General features: G+C 48.8%; 1 protein-coding gene across 1 annotated transcript in view; it reads right to left on the bottom strand.

Moving 5' to 3' along the window:
• Nucleotides 1-4019: 4019 nt before the first annotated feature.
• PADI2 (peptidyl arginine deiminase 2) overlaps nucleotides 4020-17407 on the bottom strand; it is a 44564-nt gene continuing 31176 nt past the window's right edge. The window contains exons 10-16 of the mRNA XM_019654928.1: nucleotides 17023-17130; nucleotides 14551-14702; nucleotides 12675-12819; nucleotides 11847-11940; nucleotides 10125-10210; nucleotides 7825-7953; nucleotides 4020-7150 (exon numbers count right to left, since the gene is read on the bottom strand). Of these exons, the coding sequence (XP_019510473.1) occupies nucleotides 6917-7150; nucleotides 7825-7953; nucleotides 10125-10210; nucleotides 11847-11940; nucleotides 12675-12819; nucleotides 14551-14702; nucleotides 17023-17130 (948 nt within the window). The 3' untranslated portion in view covers nucleotides 4020-6916. The remainder of the gene's footprint in view (nucleotides 7151-7824; nucleotides 7954-10124; nucleotides 10211-11846; nucleotides 11941-12674; nucleotides 12820-14550; nucleotides 14703-17022; nucleotides 17131-17407) is intronic.

Raw genomic sequence — 17407 nt, 5'->3', positions numbered from 1 at the left:
TCAGCCTTCTAGAGAGGCAGGGAGGTGGTCAATTGCAGGCCTTTGGGCATTCAAATCCTGTTATATCAGCCATTTACTGTGTGACCTTGAGCACGTTACTTAACCTCTCTGTGCATTAGTTTTCTATCGTGTAAAATGGGGAAAAAAAATCATAGTCACCTCACAGGGAGGAGTAAATGAATTGGTATCTGTGAGGAGCTATCAATCTTTTTCTTTTTTTCCCCATTTTTAAAATTAGTTTCAGATGTAGAAAACAATGCAATAGTTATACTTTTCACCCCTCACAAAGTGACAACGCCCCACCCCCAATCCAGAGGAGCTATCAATCTTAAACTGGTGGTGGGAAGCTCATCTTGGGGAAGAAATGAGGTAAAACAGAACTGTGAATTATTAGAGAAAAGAGATTATGCTAATCGGCATCGGGAGACTTCAGCATAAATAAGATGCCCAGGGTTTCAGGCAGCTTTAAACAATTATTTGGAAATACATATGTAATTAAGTCCTCACTATGTAAAAATTTCAAGCAACATAAAGTTTAAATCCTCTCTGTCACACTTCCTTTCCCAGAAGTGATCACTATTGTTAATTTCATGGCATTGCTTCCATATCTTTTTCTTTGCACGTATATACATATGCATGTTTCTACAGAAATCCATGGCTTTGCTTGCAGTTATTTCTTCCTGCCTTCCTTTTTTCTTTTTTTAATACCAACTTCAAGGGCTTTGTTTGGAGCTCTTTCTATGTCAGTACATACAGATCTACTTCGTTGTATGCTGCAAAATATTTAAATGTAGGGATGTACCATGGTTTGATCATCCCTCAGGTAGTTTCTTAAAAATGTTTTTCCTAGTAGCTTAGTAGCAATACAGAAATGTTACTAAATATGTTGCTAAAATACAGGATTGGTCATGTGACTGCAGCTGCTCCAGACCATCAGGGGGTTCCCAAGTGCTCAAACCCTAGCATTTCAGGGATGACTTCAGTCTATGATTACCATTTCTCAAACATGTCTCACACCCCTTTGTATCTTTACTCAGCTTGGCAGCCTTTCCTTCCTTCTCTCTCCAGTCATTCGTTCCTACATTCATTCAACAGTCATACATCTTAGCCCAAATGAACATTAAGACTACCCTTGGTCACTCTCCCAGCTGGAAATAAGTGTGTGTGTGTGTGAGTGTGTGTGTGTGTGTGTGTGTGTGTGTGTGCGCGCGCGCGCGCGCACGCGTGAGCATGCATGTATGAATCCACAGCTTTTTGTGCCTCCTTCATTTCTCCACTGGGCAAGTATTTATCAAGTGCCTACTCCATCAGTCTACCTCTTTGCATTCCTGTCTGTCTCCCTGACTCAGCTGTCAGTTCCTCGGGGACTGAGATCATGTCTCATGCATAGGGTTTTCCAAGGAGAACAGACATCCTGGTTTGCCCAGCATGGTTCCAGTTTTCATCTGCTATCCTGGTGAAATTATTTGTAGTACCCCATTTTACTGTGGGTTTAGATGAAAATTTATATGCTTTCCTCTAGTTTTTCATACAATAGATGCTTATAGCAAATATTAGCTGAAAAAAATGAATGGGTGGATAAATGAATATAATTTGATTTTCATGATTTAGAGATGCCATCTTACTGTGAACTAAAGCCTAGAGAGCATGTACTGTGGAAGGTAGAGGTCATTTGTCTCTGGGCCCTGTTGCATTTGAGGGATTTATAGGAATCCTGTAATGTCCAGACATCTTGCTTGCAAGTAGGGGGTCTTCTTATTGTAAGACTTTAATAGGACATCTAGTATACTAAAAAAATGACTGGTGCAGCTGGGCCAGCCGAGTGGCTCAGTTGGTTAAGAGCTCGCTCAAGAGTGCAAGTTCTGAGCAACAGTGGTTCGAGTCCCGGCCTGAGCTGAGCTGCTGCTGAGCTGCCAACAGGTGGCAGGATGGCTCAGCTAAGAAAAAAAAAAAAAGACTGGTGCAAAGGCAACATTTATGAATAAAAGAATGATGACTCATTGAACTTGGGTTAGGAAGTTATTCCCAAGATGAGGTTGTCAAGAGCAGGGGTTCAGCAGGTGGGTTCTGGAGTCAGATCACCTGGATGTGAATCCTGCATTTCCTGCTGTGTAACCTTGAGCAAATCACTTTCTCTCTGAACCGCATTAAAATGCAGAACCAAGTTGCCTCCAGTGAATGGTGAGGGGAAGGAGGCTAAAGGTGAGAACGTTATGTTTTTCCTTCCCAGGGGGCTGGTGGGGTTCCCATCTTGACCTGGTCAAAGGCACTACCCCTGCTGAGAGAGAGACCAGACCTAACAACATAGCAGCAGCTGTGGTTCAGGCAAGAGGACCTTCTAGAGGGGCAGGGCTCTGCACACCAGGGCCAGTGCTTATTTTATGCCTCTCTTTCTTGTTTTATAGTAATAAGCTTTTGTTAGTCATTGCAGACAGACTTGCTGGACTCTGGGGATTTCAGGAATGTGTCTACTTCTACAATTGGGGCTCAGTGTGACAGAGAGGATTCTAGAACTACGCCTTCCAATATGCTAGCCACCTGTGGCTATTGAGTACTTAAAATGTGGTCTGAATAGAGATGTGGTATAAGTATAAAATATACATCGACTTTAAAAGACTTACTACCAAAAAAGAATGTAAAATATTTCATTAATATTTTAAAAGTTTTATTATATGTTGAAATGACAATAATCTAGATATATTGGGTTAAAGAAAAACATTATTAAAGTTAACTTCACTGATTTTTTACTTTTTAAAATGCGGGTACTAGGAAATTTAAAATTACATATGTGTGGCATACATTATTATATTTCTATTGGAAAGTATTGTTCTAGAAGTCTCCAGGTGACTTTCAGCTATTCTGAGGTGGGTAAGTGGCCAAGATGTGAAAACACCACCAGGGTGGATTTAACACACCATCATCCCTTGGGGAGTCTCAGCAATAGGTGGGTTAGGAAACCCCATTGAAGACTGGCCTTGTAGTGGCTTGGGCCACATTAGTTGGGTATAAAAGAGAAGAGTGACTTCCGAGGGCTGGACCCATGAGTTAAGTCTGGGAGTAAAAGAACTAGTGCTTTTCATTTTGCAGTGACCCCTTAAAAAGGCTGCACCAAAACATCAGTCCAGAATCCCAAGATAGGGCTGAGGGGTAGGCAGCCCCCAGGTGTATCCCAAAGAGTTTGGAAGTGGCTTCTAGGCTCAGTAACCAGCTAGGTGGCTCTATTTCAGGGCCTCAGGAGTTTGTTCACAAAGACCCTGTTAGACCATAGCTATGTTGTATGGATTTTTATACCATGGGTCAAGTCACAAATACCTATGTGTAACAATTCCATATTATGAGAACATGATATTACCCAGAGCAGTGGACACTGTTGATGCCCTGCCCAGATCCTTTTCTGCCTCTGTGAGTGAGCCCATCCCCAGCTCCTGCGACTTTAGTGCTAATAACTACAGCTGTGATCCTTTTTAGATGATTACCCCGGGGGTTACTGGTGCCCCTGTGCCCATCCAGAGAACCAAAGTCCCCATAGCCAATGACTGACTGGTGCACGTGTACAAAACTCCACCCCCAGATGCAACAACTCCAATCTGCCACATATGCTGCAGTGCTGTCCAGTGACTAGGCTGAGGCCACACCTGAAATCACACTCGTATTTGGCTTCTTCCCTTTTCCCACTCTGCTCCTTCCGCTCTCTTCCTGGTTTCTCCTAGAGACACTTTCTTAATAAATCACTTGTCCCCAAATACTCATTTCAGGGTCTGCTTCTGGGGAACCCCACCAGAAAAACATAGTCAGACTTTATCGTGGGTATTGGTCTTGACCTTGGGTGGTGGCCATGTAATACACATCCACTGAGTGTGTGTGGAATTCCAAGCCCTTGAGATACCCTTGCAGACAGCCCCGACCCTGTGCCCAGAAGATCAGGGGCTGAAGGACCAGGAGAGGGCTTTGTGTGTGGTCTGCATCACTCTAGGCTGTGTTTATGAAAAGCAGCAATGAACATCACATCAATAGCCATGTGACTTCCCCTCTGACCATTTATTTTATTGCTGTTTAATCAGGCTGTTCCCCACACACCTTTCCATCTCCATCATGGCGTCTTGTTCAGAAAGTTGAAACTGTGCTATCTTCGTGACACCTCTGCCCTCTTACATTAAATATTTCAAAATAAAGATTGAAACAGGAACATTGCTGAGTTTTGCAACACAGACGTGTATTCTAGGCCTACATTTATAGGAAGTGGAGATGGGGAAAGCAATGAGTGCATGGGGCTGCAGAGGGGAGGTGACCACTCTGAGGGGAGTGATACTGGGTGGGCGAGCAAGAAGGGAATGGGTGTCTGAGTCCTGGGGGCTCCAGGATCATCAGGAATTACTGATTTATAGATAGGGAGAGCCTTAGAAAAATCAATAAACACACACTGTCTCCACATGGGAGGTGCTTACTGCCCCTTAAAATAGACTACAATAGAAAAAAATGAAAGAAGGCCCGAAAACCCACATTAACCAAACACACACACATGACAAACTCTAACTGTCAAGATAAACACCCTCAAATAGGCACTTGGTGTCTCCAGCTCTGGGGTTGGAGAGAAGATTTGGGGCTTTGTCCTCCAAAAGCAGGAGCCACTGTCCCCACAGGGGGCGCAACAACATCTGAAGCCTCTGGGGTCTGATTTGTCAGGTAGTCCTGGCCCAGCTGGACCCGAAGGAGGCCTGTTTAATGAAGACTCCACCTCTCCCATTTCACTGAGTAGTGACCTTCAGGAAGCTCTGTGCCCTGTGCATTTTCTGAATATAGCAGCTGGGCATATCCAAAGAACACACCACTGAAAGGCCAAATGCTGGCCATTTAAATGTGGGCGTTGCATATTGGGAACTGACTGGCTCCATGAGGCAGGGACCAGGTCCAGTTTGCTACTAACCACTGTATTCTCAGAGCCCAGCACTGTGCCTGACACACAACATGTTTGTTGAGTGACTGAATGAAATAACCCAAGAAGAAAATCTCTTTGGCTCAAGAATACAAATTTATAACCTTTTCATTGGTTATAAATAGGTTCTTTTTAACCCTCAACATGGAATTATAATTCACTTATTCTTCTGATATCAGCTGGCACTAATGGAACTTCCTTTAGTTGAAACTGAATCTTTTCAGTTGGAGCCAGGGAACTATTCTGGTTATGTCCACATGAGAGTGTCTTCAGCAAATGCACTGAGTGGACTTCAATGGGATCATCAATCTGTCTCTAAGGCCAGCAGCTGGCCCAGAACTGGCTGTTCTGGCTGGAGGCCAGGCCAGGGTCCTAATGTTGTTGGGTCTGACGTCTGGGGAAGAGGGACATGTCTTTATATTCTGGGGGAAGGTCTGAGCCTGGCTGGTGGTGAAGAAGTCCTTGTCTAGCTGCTTGGAGTGCTGGCATCAGGAATTGGAAGTTGAGGCACCGTGAGAGGAGGGAGGTCAGGGACTGGCTCTAGGATCAAAGACCCGGCAAGATAAGATAGGTGTGGCTGACCCCTGCGGCATCTTTACACACTGAACTCTCAGGCACAAGGATGCTGGTCTGGGGAGAAACCCCCAAGCAGCTGGGAGAACCTGTGTCTGTGAGAAAGATGAGGCATAAAGAGCATCTTGAAAAATGGAGAAGGCTGCTCTGATAAAATCCGCTTCCGGGAAAGGTTCTGAACTCCATTATTGGACCCTCAGGGAATGGGGAAGGTAGCCAACGGTGTCTACACTGTAGAGAGAAAGCCAAGGGGGGCTGAGAGAGGCTGGGAGGGAATGACGAATTGGGGCAGCCACCTGGACACCCCAAGGGAGGTGAACTTGAAATGATGATGGCAGTTCAGGGTCCCAGGGTCCCTTTCCATGCGATCTACCTTGGCCCTCGGAGCATGGCTCCCAGGAGAATCGGTGAGCCTAGAATGTCTTTCCCTTCTTCCTTCAATTTTGGACAAGAGACGAAGGCTTCTTTGGGAAATGGTTTGGGTACATGGGTTTTTGTTTTGCTTTGTTTTGTTTTTTTCATGTCAGGGCTATACAGACACTGGCCAAATGACCAGCTATCTTCAGGAAGGACAGAGCTGAGGCTCACTGGGGGTGACTTCAGTGGGCGCTAAGGCCCTTTGGAGGGAGGGCAGGGCACAGAGATCCCAAATCCCTCCCCGCTTCTTGAAGGTCTCCCAGTGGGTGGTTTCCCGGTCCAGGTCGGGCAGGGGGAAGGACGTTCTGGGAGAACACAAGGAGTCCGGAGAACTCAGGGAAGAAGGGAAGTTCAAGGTCCCTGTAGTGCAGCCCTGACGGTTGGGTTTGCTCTTTTTTGTAATGCCAGTCAGTGCCTGACTGAAGCTTTGATTGTTGAGGCATCCACTTCAAAGATGGCTATCTCCGATAAATTCATTGCCAGACACACGACTAGATGAAGAGCCAGGCGGCACTGCCCCCTCCCCCTGGCGCCTTGGTTTTAATAGAAATCTTGGTTGGTTTTTGACAACTGATCATTTGGGCTATTCTTTTTTTCTCTTCCCAGGCTTTAAATTCCTGCTCTTATCTTTTAAATTTGCCAATAGTGAGTGAGCCCGGGAAATGCTAGGCCTCCACCCTTGATCCCAATAAAATCAGATCCCCAGGTTTGTGCACGTTTTCTCTTTCTCCCAATCTCAATCTCTCTCTCTCTCTCTCTCTCTCTCTCTCTCTCTCTCTCTCTCTCTTTCTCTACCTGCAACTTCACTGTGTGGCCCCGGGTGTGCTGTGTAATTTCTAGGTCCTGTAAGTAATAAAAAAAATTATTTTTCAAAGTTTCCTGATGGTTATCGCTGAAGGGCATCTTGTGATTATAATAAGAACCACAAGGGCTGGTCCAGCCACACACTGGTTACTGATAGACGGAGACCACACACACAGCAGCCCCTGTAGGTCAGGGCACCATGTGCCACCACTTGAAGGTGAAGGGCTTCCTGCGGACGTTGGTGCCGCAGTGGACTTCCCCCAGGAACTTGTGATAGGCGGAAATGTCGTCGATGAAGGTGCAGCAGAGGCCCAGGGGCTCGAGCAGTGAGCGCACGTGTGTCTCCAGGCAGCACACCTCCTCAACCTGGGGCCCGAACGGCTTGGGGATGCCCAGGTCCTTGTTGAGCACAATCATGTTCACCTGTGATGGGGGCGGGGCAACAGCACCTGTTTAGTGAGCACCTACTAAGCGCCCGCCCCTGTTCTGAGCTCATTGGACCCTCCCAACAACCCTATGAAGTAGGTGTTGTGATCTATTCCCACTTTACAGATGAGGAAACTGAGACACAGAGGGGACTAAGCCGCTCATACATGGCAGAGCTGAAGTGGGAAAGCAGGCACTGTACCTCTGAATGCATGTGTATGTTACATGCATGTGCATGTGGCTATATATGTACACATCAGCATGGGCATGTATACACACGTGTATGTGTACATGCATGGATATATGCATACATGTACATATATGTATTATGTGTGTATGTTCTAACCTCTTTCTATCTCATAGAAGACTCTCCTCTATGATACAAGAATCCCTCCTGCCCGTAAAAGCCTTTTTAACTTACACAGCCCTTTCCTATCTGTTAAGGTAAAAGATTTCCCAGGACCCCAGAGAGGCAGCTAGGATAAGCATATCTCCCCTCAGAGGGAAAGAAGCCCAGAGAGGGCAAGTGACTGGGGTGGGTGGGTAAGGCCACACAGCAATTTAGCCAGGACTGGGACCTGGGTTTCCCGACTGGACGGCCTTAGCCTAGGGGTCCTTCTGGATCTGGCTGCCCCCTGATTGGCCTGGATTTGGGGTCCGGAGTGCCTCACCATGTTTGGGAAGTAGGCTCTGGCCTGGCGGCCCTCGTCCATTTTGAACAGAGCAGGCAGATCGATGATGTCCTGCTCCCTCAGCCCCAGCTCCTTCTTGAGGATGTCGCGGTTCCAGTCCAGGCAGCGCTGGGAGAGGAAGAGGAAGGGAGGGCAGGCAAGTGAGGGGACAGCTCTGCCACCTTTGTCAACCCCATCCTGTCTGCAGCATCAGACGCAGGGCCCTGGCACTCCAGGGAGACTTCCAGTGCTTGTCTAGCACCCCTGCCACCTCTCCAGGGCCCCTTTCACCAGGGCTCTGTAACAGCAGCAATGAGGAGAATGAGAGAGAAGGTCACAGAAATAATACTATGAGCAGACCCTGTGCTGAGTGCTTGCTACTCAGTATCTCACTGAATCATCAGGCCACCCCATGAGCTGAGAATAACAGTGACCACGATTTTGATTAATAACCATAAAATCTAACATGTACGAGTGCCCTAAGTGTACTGTCCTAAGTGCTTTACATGTATTACTTACTTACTCCTCAACCCCAGCATTAGGTTATTAGAGATGAGGGATCTGAAGACGCAGAGTCCTTAGTGAGTTGCCCAAAGTCCTACTGCCAAAAGTGGGGGGCTGTGATTTGACCTCAAAGCTACCTGATCCAAAAAAATGACCATGGAGCAGATAGTTGTAATAAAGTCAACTTTCAAATAGCCAGCGAGGCCTCTTGTGAACTTTGGGAAACCGGCAGTCGCTGCTCCAACATCCACTCCTCCCCTCCCTGCAGTGCAGCAGCATGTTGTTGGGTTGCACTGGACACACCCCCACCATCTGGTGAGAGCTAATGAGTGGATTCTTGTCCCTACCTGCTCGCCCCAGTGACTGGTTCACAGATGGGCAGTAAACCAGGTTTAAGGCAATCACTGTATGGTGACCGGTTCAGGTTAGCACAGAGTGAAATGCAAGGCTTTCATTTAATTGTTGGGGGCATATGAGACCCCTCTCTTTGTGGATGGTGTGTGCTGGGTAGATGTGAGACCTTGAACTTGAGCAGCTGTGCTCTTACCCACGAGAGTATCTGCAGAGCCCAAGAAGTGCAGAGCAATGGAGCTGTAGCCCTGATCAACCTGTGCCTGAAATCCACCCCAGTGCTAGACTTTCCATTTACAGGAGACAATCATGCCTTTTTGTTTAAATCAATTTGAGTTTTCTGTTTTTATTTTATTTTATTTTATTTTATTTTATTTTTTAAACTTGGTACTTGCAGAGGAGAGACTGTTCTATGATGTGACTGCTGCTGGACCTGTGAGCTGGACCCGGGCCAGAATAGAGATTGTTTACTGCAAAACCCTGTTAAAGGCTGATAGTAATTGACGTTACTCTGACATTAATCAGGACCCCTCCCCGGCCTCCCATTATGTGTTAGTTTCTAGAACAGGTTGTTGTCCTGACCTCACCAAGCATGTAATTTCCCACACCTGGTAGCATTCATGTACTAGTACCTGTGACTATTACCTCCTTTATCCTACATAATTTTTTTGGTGCCTGCCAAAGTGGCACCGGGATCCATTTTATCTTGCAGTCTCCCATGATGTGCATATGTAAATTTCCCTTAATAAACTCTAACTAATTACCAGACTGGAGTGACCAGCCGCTTTCTTCCGTCTTTCCCTGCTCTCCGCTTATGGAGGTAGATTTTCAGTCCCATGATCTTCCCCTGGGTCTGCATGTACTAACAGTACTTGAAATATGCCCATGCAAATAAAGAGGGATTTAATTCAAGTAAAGATGACCCTGTTGACCCTACCTCTGGATACAACCTTTGGGATTTAGGGTCTCAGAAGGTGGGATCCATTCATAGATATAAAATTTCAAGGATCTCTGAGCCTCTAAAACAAATAAAAATTCAGCGCATTTTATACGCATTTTTCTGGAGAGCAGATCTGTCACTTTCATCATATTTTAAAGGGGTATGTCTCCCCCAAACTCTAGCCTTACCGAGCCCTTGCCTCTTTAGCACTGCCTGATACGCTTTCCTTTCCAAGTCCCCTGTCTGCTTCTAGCCTCCAACCTGCACATCCTGCCTTTGTGATCTGTTTAGCCCCCAGCTTTAGCACAAGAGTAAAAGCAGGGAGGGTGAACACAATGCTCATTGAATGAAGAAGCCCTTCCCTCTGTCATGTGTCCTGACCCCTTGGCCATTCCTTATGGAAGCCCCAAGGATGTGAGAGGTGACATTGGGCACATCCTCATGCCTCCCAGTGGCCCTCTGCCCCAGCCCCCCAGCAGCAGCTGGGCCCCGGGCCCCACCTCACCTGGAAGTACTGGTTCTCCTGCACGAGGCTCTCATTGGACAGAATCTTGTTGATGGTAATTCGCTTGCTGCTCATCCCACCTAACCCTGTGGGGATCAGAGGACAGGGAACAGTCTAGCTTTAGGTACCCAGCCTGTGTGCTCCCCTCTGCCAAGGCCCGCCAGCTTCTGGGCTAACTGCTAGGATGAGGGAGATGGGGCTGGGAACAGGCGGGGGCCCAGGGGGGCAACCCCAGCAGGAACAAGGTCCTCTCTGCCTGGGGAGGGCAGCACACACTCTTTTCCTCAGGGTTGGCCAAGTCACCTGGGAAGGGGTGGCGGCTGTCTTGCCTTCTCTTTGGCCAGAGGGTGGGGTACACAATTAGCCACCTGAGTCTCCTACCTGGAGCCTGCTTCTAAGGCTGAGCAGCTGGCCAGGGTGAGCACGGCAGAAGCAGGATGCCCAGAGGTGTCACCTTCCTGTTTTCCAGACCTGTCTCATGCCTGCCCCCTGCCCTGGTCTGTGCTGGCCTCTGCCTCCTTCCTATCCCACTAGGATGGCCCATGTGGCTTCTGCCCTGATTAGTAATACTCATCGAGCGCCTACTATGTGCTAGGCATTCTTCTAGATGTTTTACATGGATTTACTCAGTAATCTTCCCCATATTTCTATGAGGTAGCCACTAGCATTAAAGATGAGGAAACTGAGGCACAGAGAAGTTACGTCACTTGTCCAAGATCTTATAGCTAGTGGCACAACCTGATCTGGGAAGGGGGCTGGCCCACTTTACTTCCCGGCCTTAGAGCTTGTCAGGGGCAAAGAGACTGGGGCTGTCAAACCCTATACCTGAGCTGTCTCCACACCACCCCTTGCCCCTATTTGTACAAGGATAATGGTTCCTCGATCCTATGGGTAGCTTTGGAGGTATGTTTACTACAGAAAGAAGCCTCCAGAAAGTCAAGACTAATGCCTACCAATCCAAGAGAAAACTTCCCATCGGTAAGGAGTTAAAAAAGGACAGTGGTCTTAAACTTGTCTTGTCTGTCCTAGGAACCAGTCACTATTAGGATCACTGCCTTTTGCACATGGAGGGCAGCAATGTGTGTATCAACTAGCCTTCCGGATGCAGACTTTTGGAAATAGGTAGATTGGAGAAACCAACCTGAAAGTGACAAAAAGTACTTTAAGAAAAACACGGCCTCTCTACCCTGGCTCACTGTCTCTGCCTGATCAGCTTCCTCTCTTTCCATGATTAATTTACGAGCAAACCTCACTCCCATCCACTCCTGTCCCAGTTCTGTGGATGTCTCAATTGCACAGGTAACTTCTCACTCTGGGACTGACAGTGATGGTGTCTGGCTGTATATGACGTCTGTTGACTTTCCTTCCTGTCCCTAAACTGCATGATGTCTATTTCTCTCTCTGCTAAAACACGAGCTCCTTCAATGCAGATTGTATGTCAGTTTTGAACCATTTAACTCTCCCCTGGGACTGGTGCCATTTAAAGTACACACTAGGTCCTGAAGAAGCACGGGGCACTGTGGACGAAAATAAGGAGCTGTGGGCAGCTCCATGGTCCAGCTGCCACAGCAAGGGTCACCATGCTGCCAGCTCTGGAGTGGGTCAGACACCCATGGAGGTAGAGTGGGGTGCTCAGAGACAAAGCGTGCATCTGCCCCATTCTCCTGAGTGTCTCTGGGGGCTCAGCACCCTGCTCCCTGCCAGGGCCCTGTGGGCACTCACCTTTGAACATGATGGCCTCCCCATGGCCTTCCTTCTGCTTCTCTCGGAAGAGCTTGTAGCAGGCTGAGGTGCTGGCCATGAGCATCCGGAATTCCTGTGAGAGACCACCCAGAGGGACAGTGTCAGCAGAGGGGAAGTGGCCAAGGAGCACGAGGGAACCCCTGCCCTGGGGACCCAGAGCCCTATGTCAAGCCTCCCTATGCCGAGTTGCAAAGGCTGCCTGGCAGGGTTTCAGAGGAACATTTAGCACCCTTCCTGCTATAGACATTCTTCCATCTCAGCAACGCCATCGAGTCAAAGCTCAGAGTCAAAGGGGGCCTTGGACAAAGGGGAGGAGCTTCGCCACGTTGCGGAGAGGCTAGGCCATTTGCACAAAATTTCCAGGGTAGGAGGTTGCAGCCATTCCTTTCACTTCAGAAAGTGAAAGGACCTGTTTCCAGAGCCCAGAGGTCCATACCCCACGCTCTGTAGGACGTTAGGGCCAATACAGTAGCCCCGTGTGATTATTAGACACTTGAATTGTGGCTGGTCTGAATTGAGATGTATTGTTAAGAGTAAAATACACACCAGATTTTAAAAACTTGTGAAGAAGTATGAAAAAAAAAAGTAAAAGTATGAAAAAAAGAATGTAAAATCCTCATTAATAATTTTATATTGGCTATGCGTTGAAATGCTAACATTTTGGATATACTGGGTTAAAAATTGACCTGCTACAGCAACGACATACACACCAGCTTCAGCCTCTTCCTTTATGTGGCCCATTTCCTCTAGATCCCACCCTCTGCTGACAAGAGCTGATATTCAGTCTAGCGTCAGGAACCAGCTCACCTTTGTGCCCGGGATGGGGATGAAGGTCATAAACTCATCCACGTGGCCCACGGTCAGCCAGTCTGAGTAGAGCTCCACAGGTGCCTGCACTTGCTGGGCCTGCAGGAAGTCGCGTACCACCTTGGTCATCCTCCGGCCGCCGGACCTGGGGGTAGGGTTGGGGAGGAGGCAGCTTTTCAGAAGGTTGCCCACTGTGCCTATCTCGTCAGAGGACCTGCGGCCTCTGGGACCCAGCCTGAAGCCAGTATGGCATCAGCAGAGAAATCACAGGAAGGAGCCTGAGCCGCAGGGCTGAGAGACCCTGATGCAGGCAGGAAGGCATCTGAGCCCAAGCCGAAAGAGGGAGATGTTCGCCGTCGCCATGGCCTGTGTGAACGGCATGACGCCCAGCCTTCAGCCTCCAAGGGTGCCAGTGGGTTTGAGGAGCTTCTGTACTTGGATTGCTGGATGGGGCTAGGGCATAGGCCTGGTTCCAAAATCTGCCCGAGCTCATGTGCCTCTTTGCTACATTAACTTCATCTTTATGCAATTCAAGTGACACCTCCTCCAGGAAGCCCTTCCTGACTTCTAGACCCTCTGAGATCTTCAATCTCCCCATTGCCCTCAGAATATAACCCCAGGTCTTTACTGTGGACAACAAATTCCTCTGTGACCTGGCCCCTGTCTGGCCCTCCTACCTCACCTCCTTTTCTTCCTCCTTGTTCTGTTTGCTCCAGCCACCTGCTAAGCTGATTACCACCTCAAGGCTTTGTCCTTGCTTGCTGCTCTTTCTATTAGAAGTGCTCGTTTCCCTCAATCTTCTGACTGCCTCCTTCTCATCACCCAAGCCTCAATTCCAAAGTCACGTCCTCAAAACCCCAAAAGTTAAAGTACCCCTGCCCCACCGCTCTATCATGTAACCCTATTTTATCTTCTCCATTGCATGTATTAGCTTATGGACGTATCTTATTTATTTTCTTGCTCCCATGTTTATTTCCTGTACTTCCTCCACCCTAATTGAAAACGCCCTGAGAGCTGGGACTTTGTTTTGCTCGCTGCTCGATTCCCAGAGCCTAGAACGATGCCGGGCACAGAGAAGGCCCTCCATACATATTTGTCTCTAGAAGCCCTCCCTGAACTCCCCACAGGGGTTAGGGACCCTTGCTTGGGGTTCCCCCAGCTCCCTATCATTCTTTCGATCAGTGCATGCCCCCATTTTATGCCTGTGACCTCCACCATCTTGTTGAAGGTGGGGGCTGGGCTTCATGTTTGGAACCCCAGGGCTTGGCCCTTGGCTGGTGCTTGGGAAATACCTGCTGAACCGATGAGCATGCCATGTGGCTCAGCCCCAACCCCGGCTGCTCCTATGTGTGCAGGTTCCTAAAAGCCCTTTTGTGCAGTGAGAGCCCACGGTACTCTCTCCCCACCGAATTGCTCTTTTCATGGACTGGTTGGTCACCTGGGGATGGGACTCGGGTGTTGTGGACAGGCCATGAAGCCAGGGACTTGTGCTTTGGGGCAGAACTATGTCTTCTCTTGACTGTTTTGTGTGTGGGCATCCCCAAGGATTTGTTGGTGAGCTTCCACTCATCGTCTTTCAGTACTCCTTCTCTGGACGCCTTCATTCCTTCTCTACCTGGTTTATAACCTCATCATATACCCTCCCATTCTGGGAAGAGAGTTATTTATTTAGTTGTTTATTTGGTCCTGATTTATATGTACTAAGATGTAAAGACTAACTTGGTTTTCTTTCTATGAGTGTGGGTCTCTTATCTGAGAGTCACAGGAGGGGTTACTTCTCCTAGCCAATCGCTCTATGTATGAGCAACCAAGGCCATTCCCCAAAAGACAGTAACCACCCACCTCCCTGCCCCAGCCCCGCCCTGGCATCGCTTACAGAGGAAAGCTGCTCCCAATGAGGATCCGGCCCAGGGGGTATGTCTTGCCGTTCACGGTCACTGGGGGACTGACCTCCAGGTTCCCAAAGGAATCAAGGCTGGTGACAGGTTCAAAGAGGGGCTCCCGGGTCACGTAGCCGAAATCTGGGCCCTAGGCAGGGGGCATACACTCGTCATTAGTCCCCTGCAGCCAGGAGTCCTTAGCCCCAACCTAGCCACCTTCTAATGACCCTACTTTGACTGCTTTTGGTTTGGCACTGTGGACACTTAGACTCTAGAGGGGTCACCCAGGGTCTTCTTCTTCCCACCAAAGAGCAGGGCCTGGCACGGGGAGGCTGAGTTTGTGAGCACATTGGTCTGAGTGTGGAGGAGTATGTCTGAGTGTGTGTGCATCTGAGTCGCTGCATGTGCCTCTAACTACTTCCCAAACAGAGCCACATCAGTGATTGCAGCATTAGTCCTCATTTTGTGCTATGGGTGTCCCCGCTCATCTCTTCATTTCTCTGACCCTCAGTTTCCGCATTTGTCAAAGAGGTGTTGGATTAGGTGACCTGAGGCAGGATGGTAGATGGTATTGTTGTTCCCAGACATTGCTGCCCCCTTCCAGGTAAGAAGATTTTGCATCCTGAGCTATTATTGCTGTGTGACTTCCGATATCTCAGTGTAGGAGGAATATATTTCCCAGCCCCCGGATCAGACTTGGTCATGTGACTTGCTTTGACCAATGAAATGTGAGCAGAAGTGACACATGCCAGTTCAGAGCAGAAGCCATGAGATCCACTGTATATGCTAACTCTCTTTCTCCTCTCCTTGTGCTAGGAGGATGGCATATCTCAGACTAGGGCAGCTCCTGCAGTCTGGGCTCTAGAATGAGGCAGGCATAAGGAAGCAGAGTTGCAGACAAACAAGTATAAGCAAGACATGGACCTCTGCTATTGTCAGGCATTGAGATTTAGGGGTTATCACTTCGGCCTTACCTAGTAAAAGCTGACTGGCACACGCAGGAGTGGCAGGTGTGTAACCTATATGACATTCCAACCAACCATATTTGTTCACTGAGCCCAGGTGTAGCCTCAATCCTTACCACAGAGCTCCAACAGATAGGAGTTGGCATAACCCCAGTGATCCCCAGTTGATAGATATAACGCCAGTGATTCCCTGAATTTTAAGGTTCCTTTTATGACTTTCTTGGTAAAAGATAAGTAGGGGCCTTGCTTGGTGCACTGGGGTTGGGACTAAACTTGCTTGACAAAAATCCTTGTTAAAAAAATCTGCACCCAGCTGAGAGGCTCTAGGGACAGCTGTGCCAGGCGGGGTGGATGGCTGCAGATTAGCGCTTTCTCGCCTGAGAGCCTCAGATAGCAAGGTGCGATTTGCAGGAGGCTGGGGCAGCTGGGGTTTTACAGCATCACACAGGCGGCCAGGCACGTAGCACAAAGCCGGGCTTGGCACAGGCCTCCAGGAACAATGCAGCCCAGCGCCTTGGAAGCAGGCCAGCCTGGAACGCTGCAGGCGGTGACCAGGGGAGAGAGCAGGACCTGGGAGGCCTTGGTTCTCATGCCTGCGGCAGCCGCTGCTGATGGCCAGCTTGACTCTACTCCTCACATTGTTGGAGGAAGTGGACGGACAGTCCTCCCTGAGGACAGTGTCCGGGGCTATGGTAATCATCACAACAGCTAATACTGGTCATCGTATCAGGTGCAGCACGGACACCCTCTAGAATGCCTTTGATCTTCACCATGATCTTGTGAGATGGATACCATTTCTGTCCCCATTTTACAGATGAGCAACTTGAGGCTTAAGGAGGTTGAGTTGCTTGCCCAAGGTCACACTGATGCTAAAGGATAGAACCCTTTACTCAAGGCCGGGTCTGCCTGACACTCCAGAGCTTTGTGCTCACACCATGGGCACCACCATCTCCCTGTGAGGCGGGGACTAGGTTAGTGAATGTTCTCAAGAGGCAGGTGTGAACCTGGCAAGAGGTCGCCTCAGTAGTCTTGACAACTCATAGCGGGCGTAAAAGGGGAGTGGAAATGGCCTCTAGAATTGGGGGGTGAGGGGTCAGATTGCTTTAAAAAATATACACACTGAAAACCACAGCTTTAATGAGCTTTGAAGCTGGAACCATGATTTTTTTGCTAATTACTTAACTATAATTTTCCTCTTTGGAACTTATTTTGCTGCAAGTTGGAGGCAGGGCATTGCCAGGAGTCGGGGTCCCTGTCCTGCGTGTCTCCTATAGTTCCTATGAGAATACTCTCCATGTTTTGAAAAAGCATCAGTTATCAAAGTAGGAAAGTACTTTAGAGGTCACCATCCCAATGGACCCATTTTGCAGGTGAGAAGACGAAGGCTCTGGGCAACAGACTAATTTGCCAAGGGTGCCCATGGTCTCCTGGCCACTCTGTCCTGTAAGAGTCCCCAGGATTGCACCCCCCACCCCCACCCCAAGGTGGCCCTCAGCATCTCACCAGGAGCTGCTTCACTGGGAAGTCCTTCAGGTTTCCGTCTCGGGGGGAGTCTAGCACCACGGGAAAGCCTTTGTGGGGGGCCTCAATGTAGCCAAACTCAATCTCATCCTGTGGGGACATGAAGAAGGGCCACCAGATGAGCCCAGGGGGCCGCCAGTGCACACCGGCCAGCCCCCCCACCTCTCCTCCTCGCACTAAGTGGTGGCTGTGATTCTCATTTATCTTTCCACAGCCGTCTCTGAACGTCCCAAGCATGTTTGTACTCATATCACCCCATTTTAAAAAACCTAATTGTGGGCCGGCCGAGGGGTGCGTTGGTTAAGAGCTGGCTTGGGATGTCAGAGCGCCCCGGTTCGGATCCTACATATGAGGGCCAGTGACACTG

This window comes from Hipposideros armiger, unplaced genomic scaffold, assembly GCF_001890085.2.
Source record: "Hipposideros armiger isolate ML-2016 unplaced genomic scaffold, ASM189008v1 scaffold_232, whole genome shotgun sequence".
In the NCBI taxonomy this organism is placed as follows: Eukaryota; Metazoa; Chordata; class Mammalia; order Chiroptera; family Hipposideridae; genus Hipposideros; species Hipposideros armiger.
The sequence above is the reverse complement of the archived record's forward strand: the minus strand, read 5'-3'. Positions and strand labels throughout refer to the sequence as shown.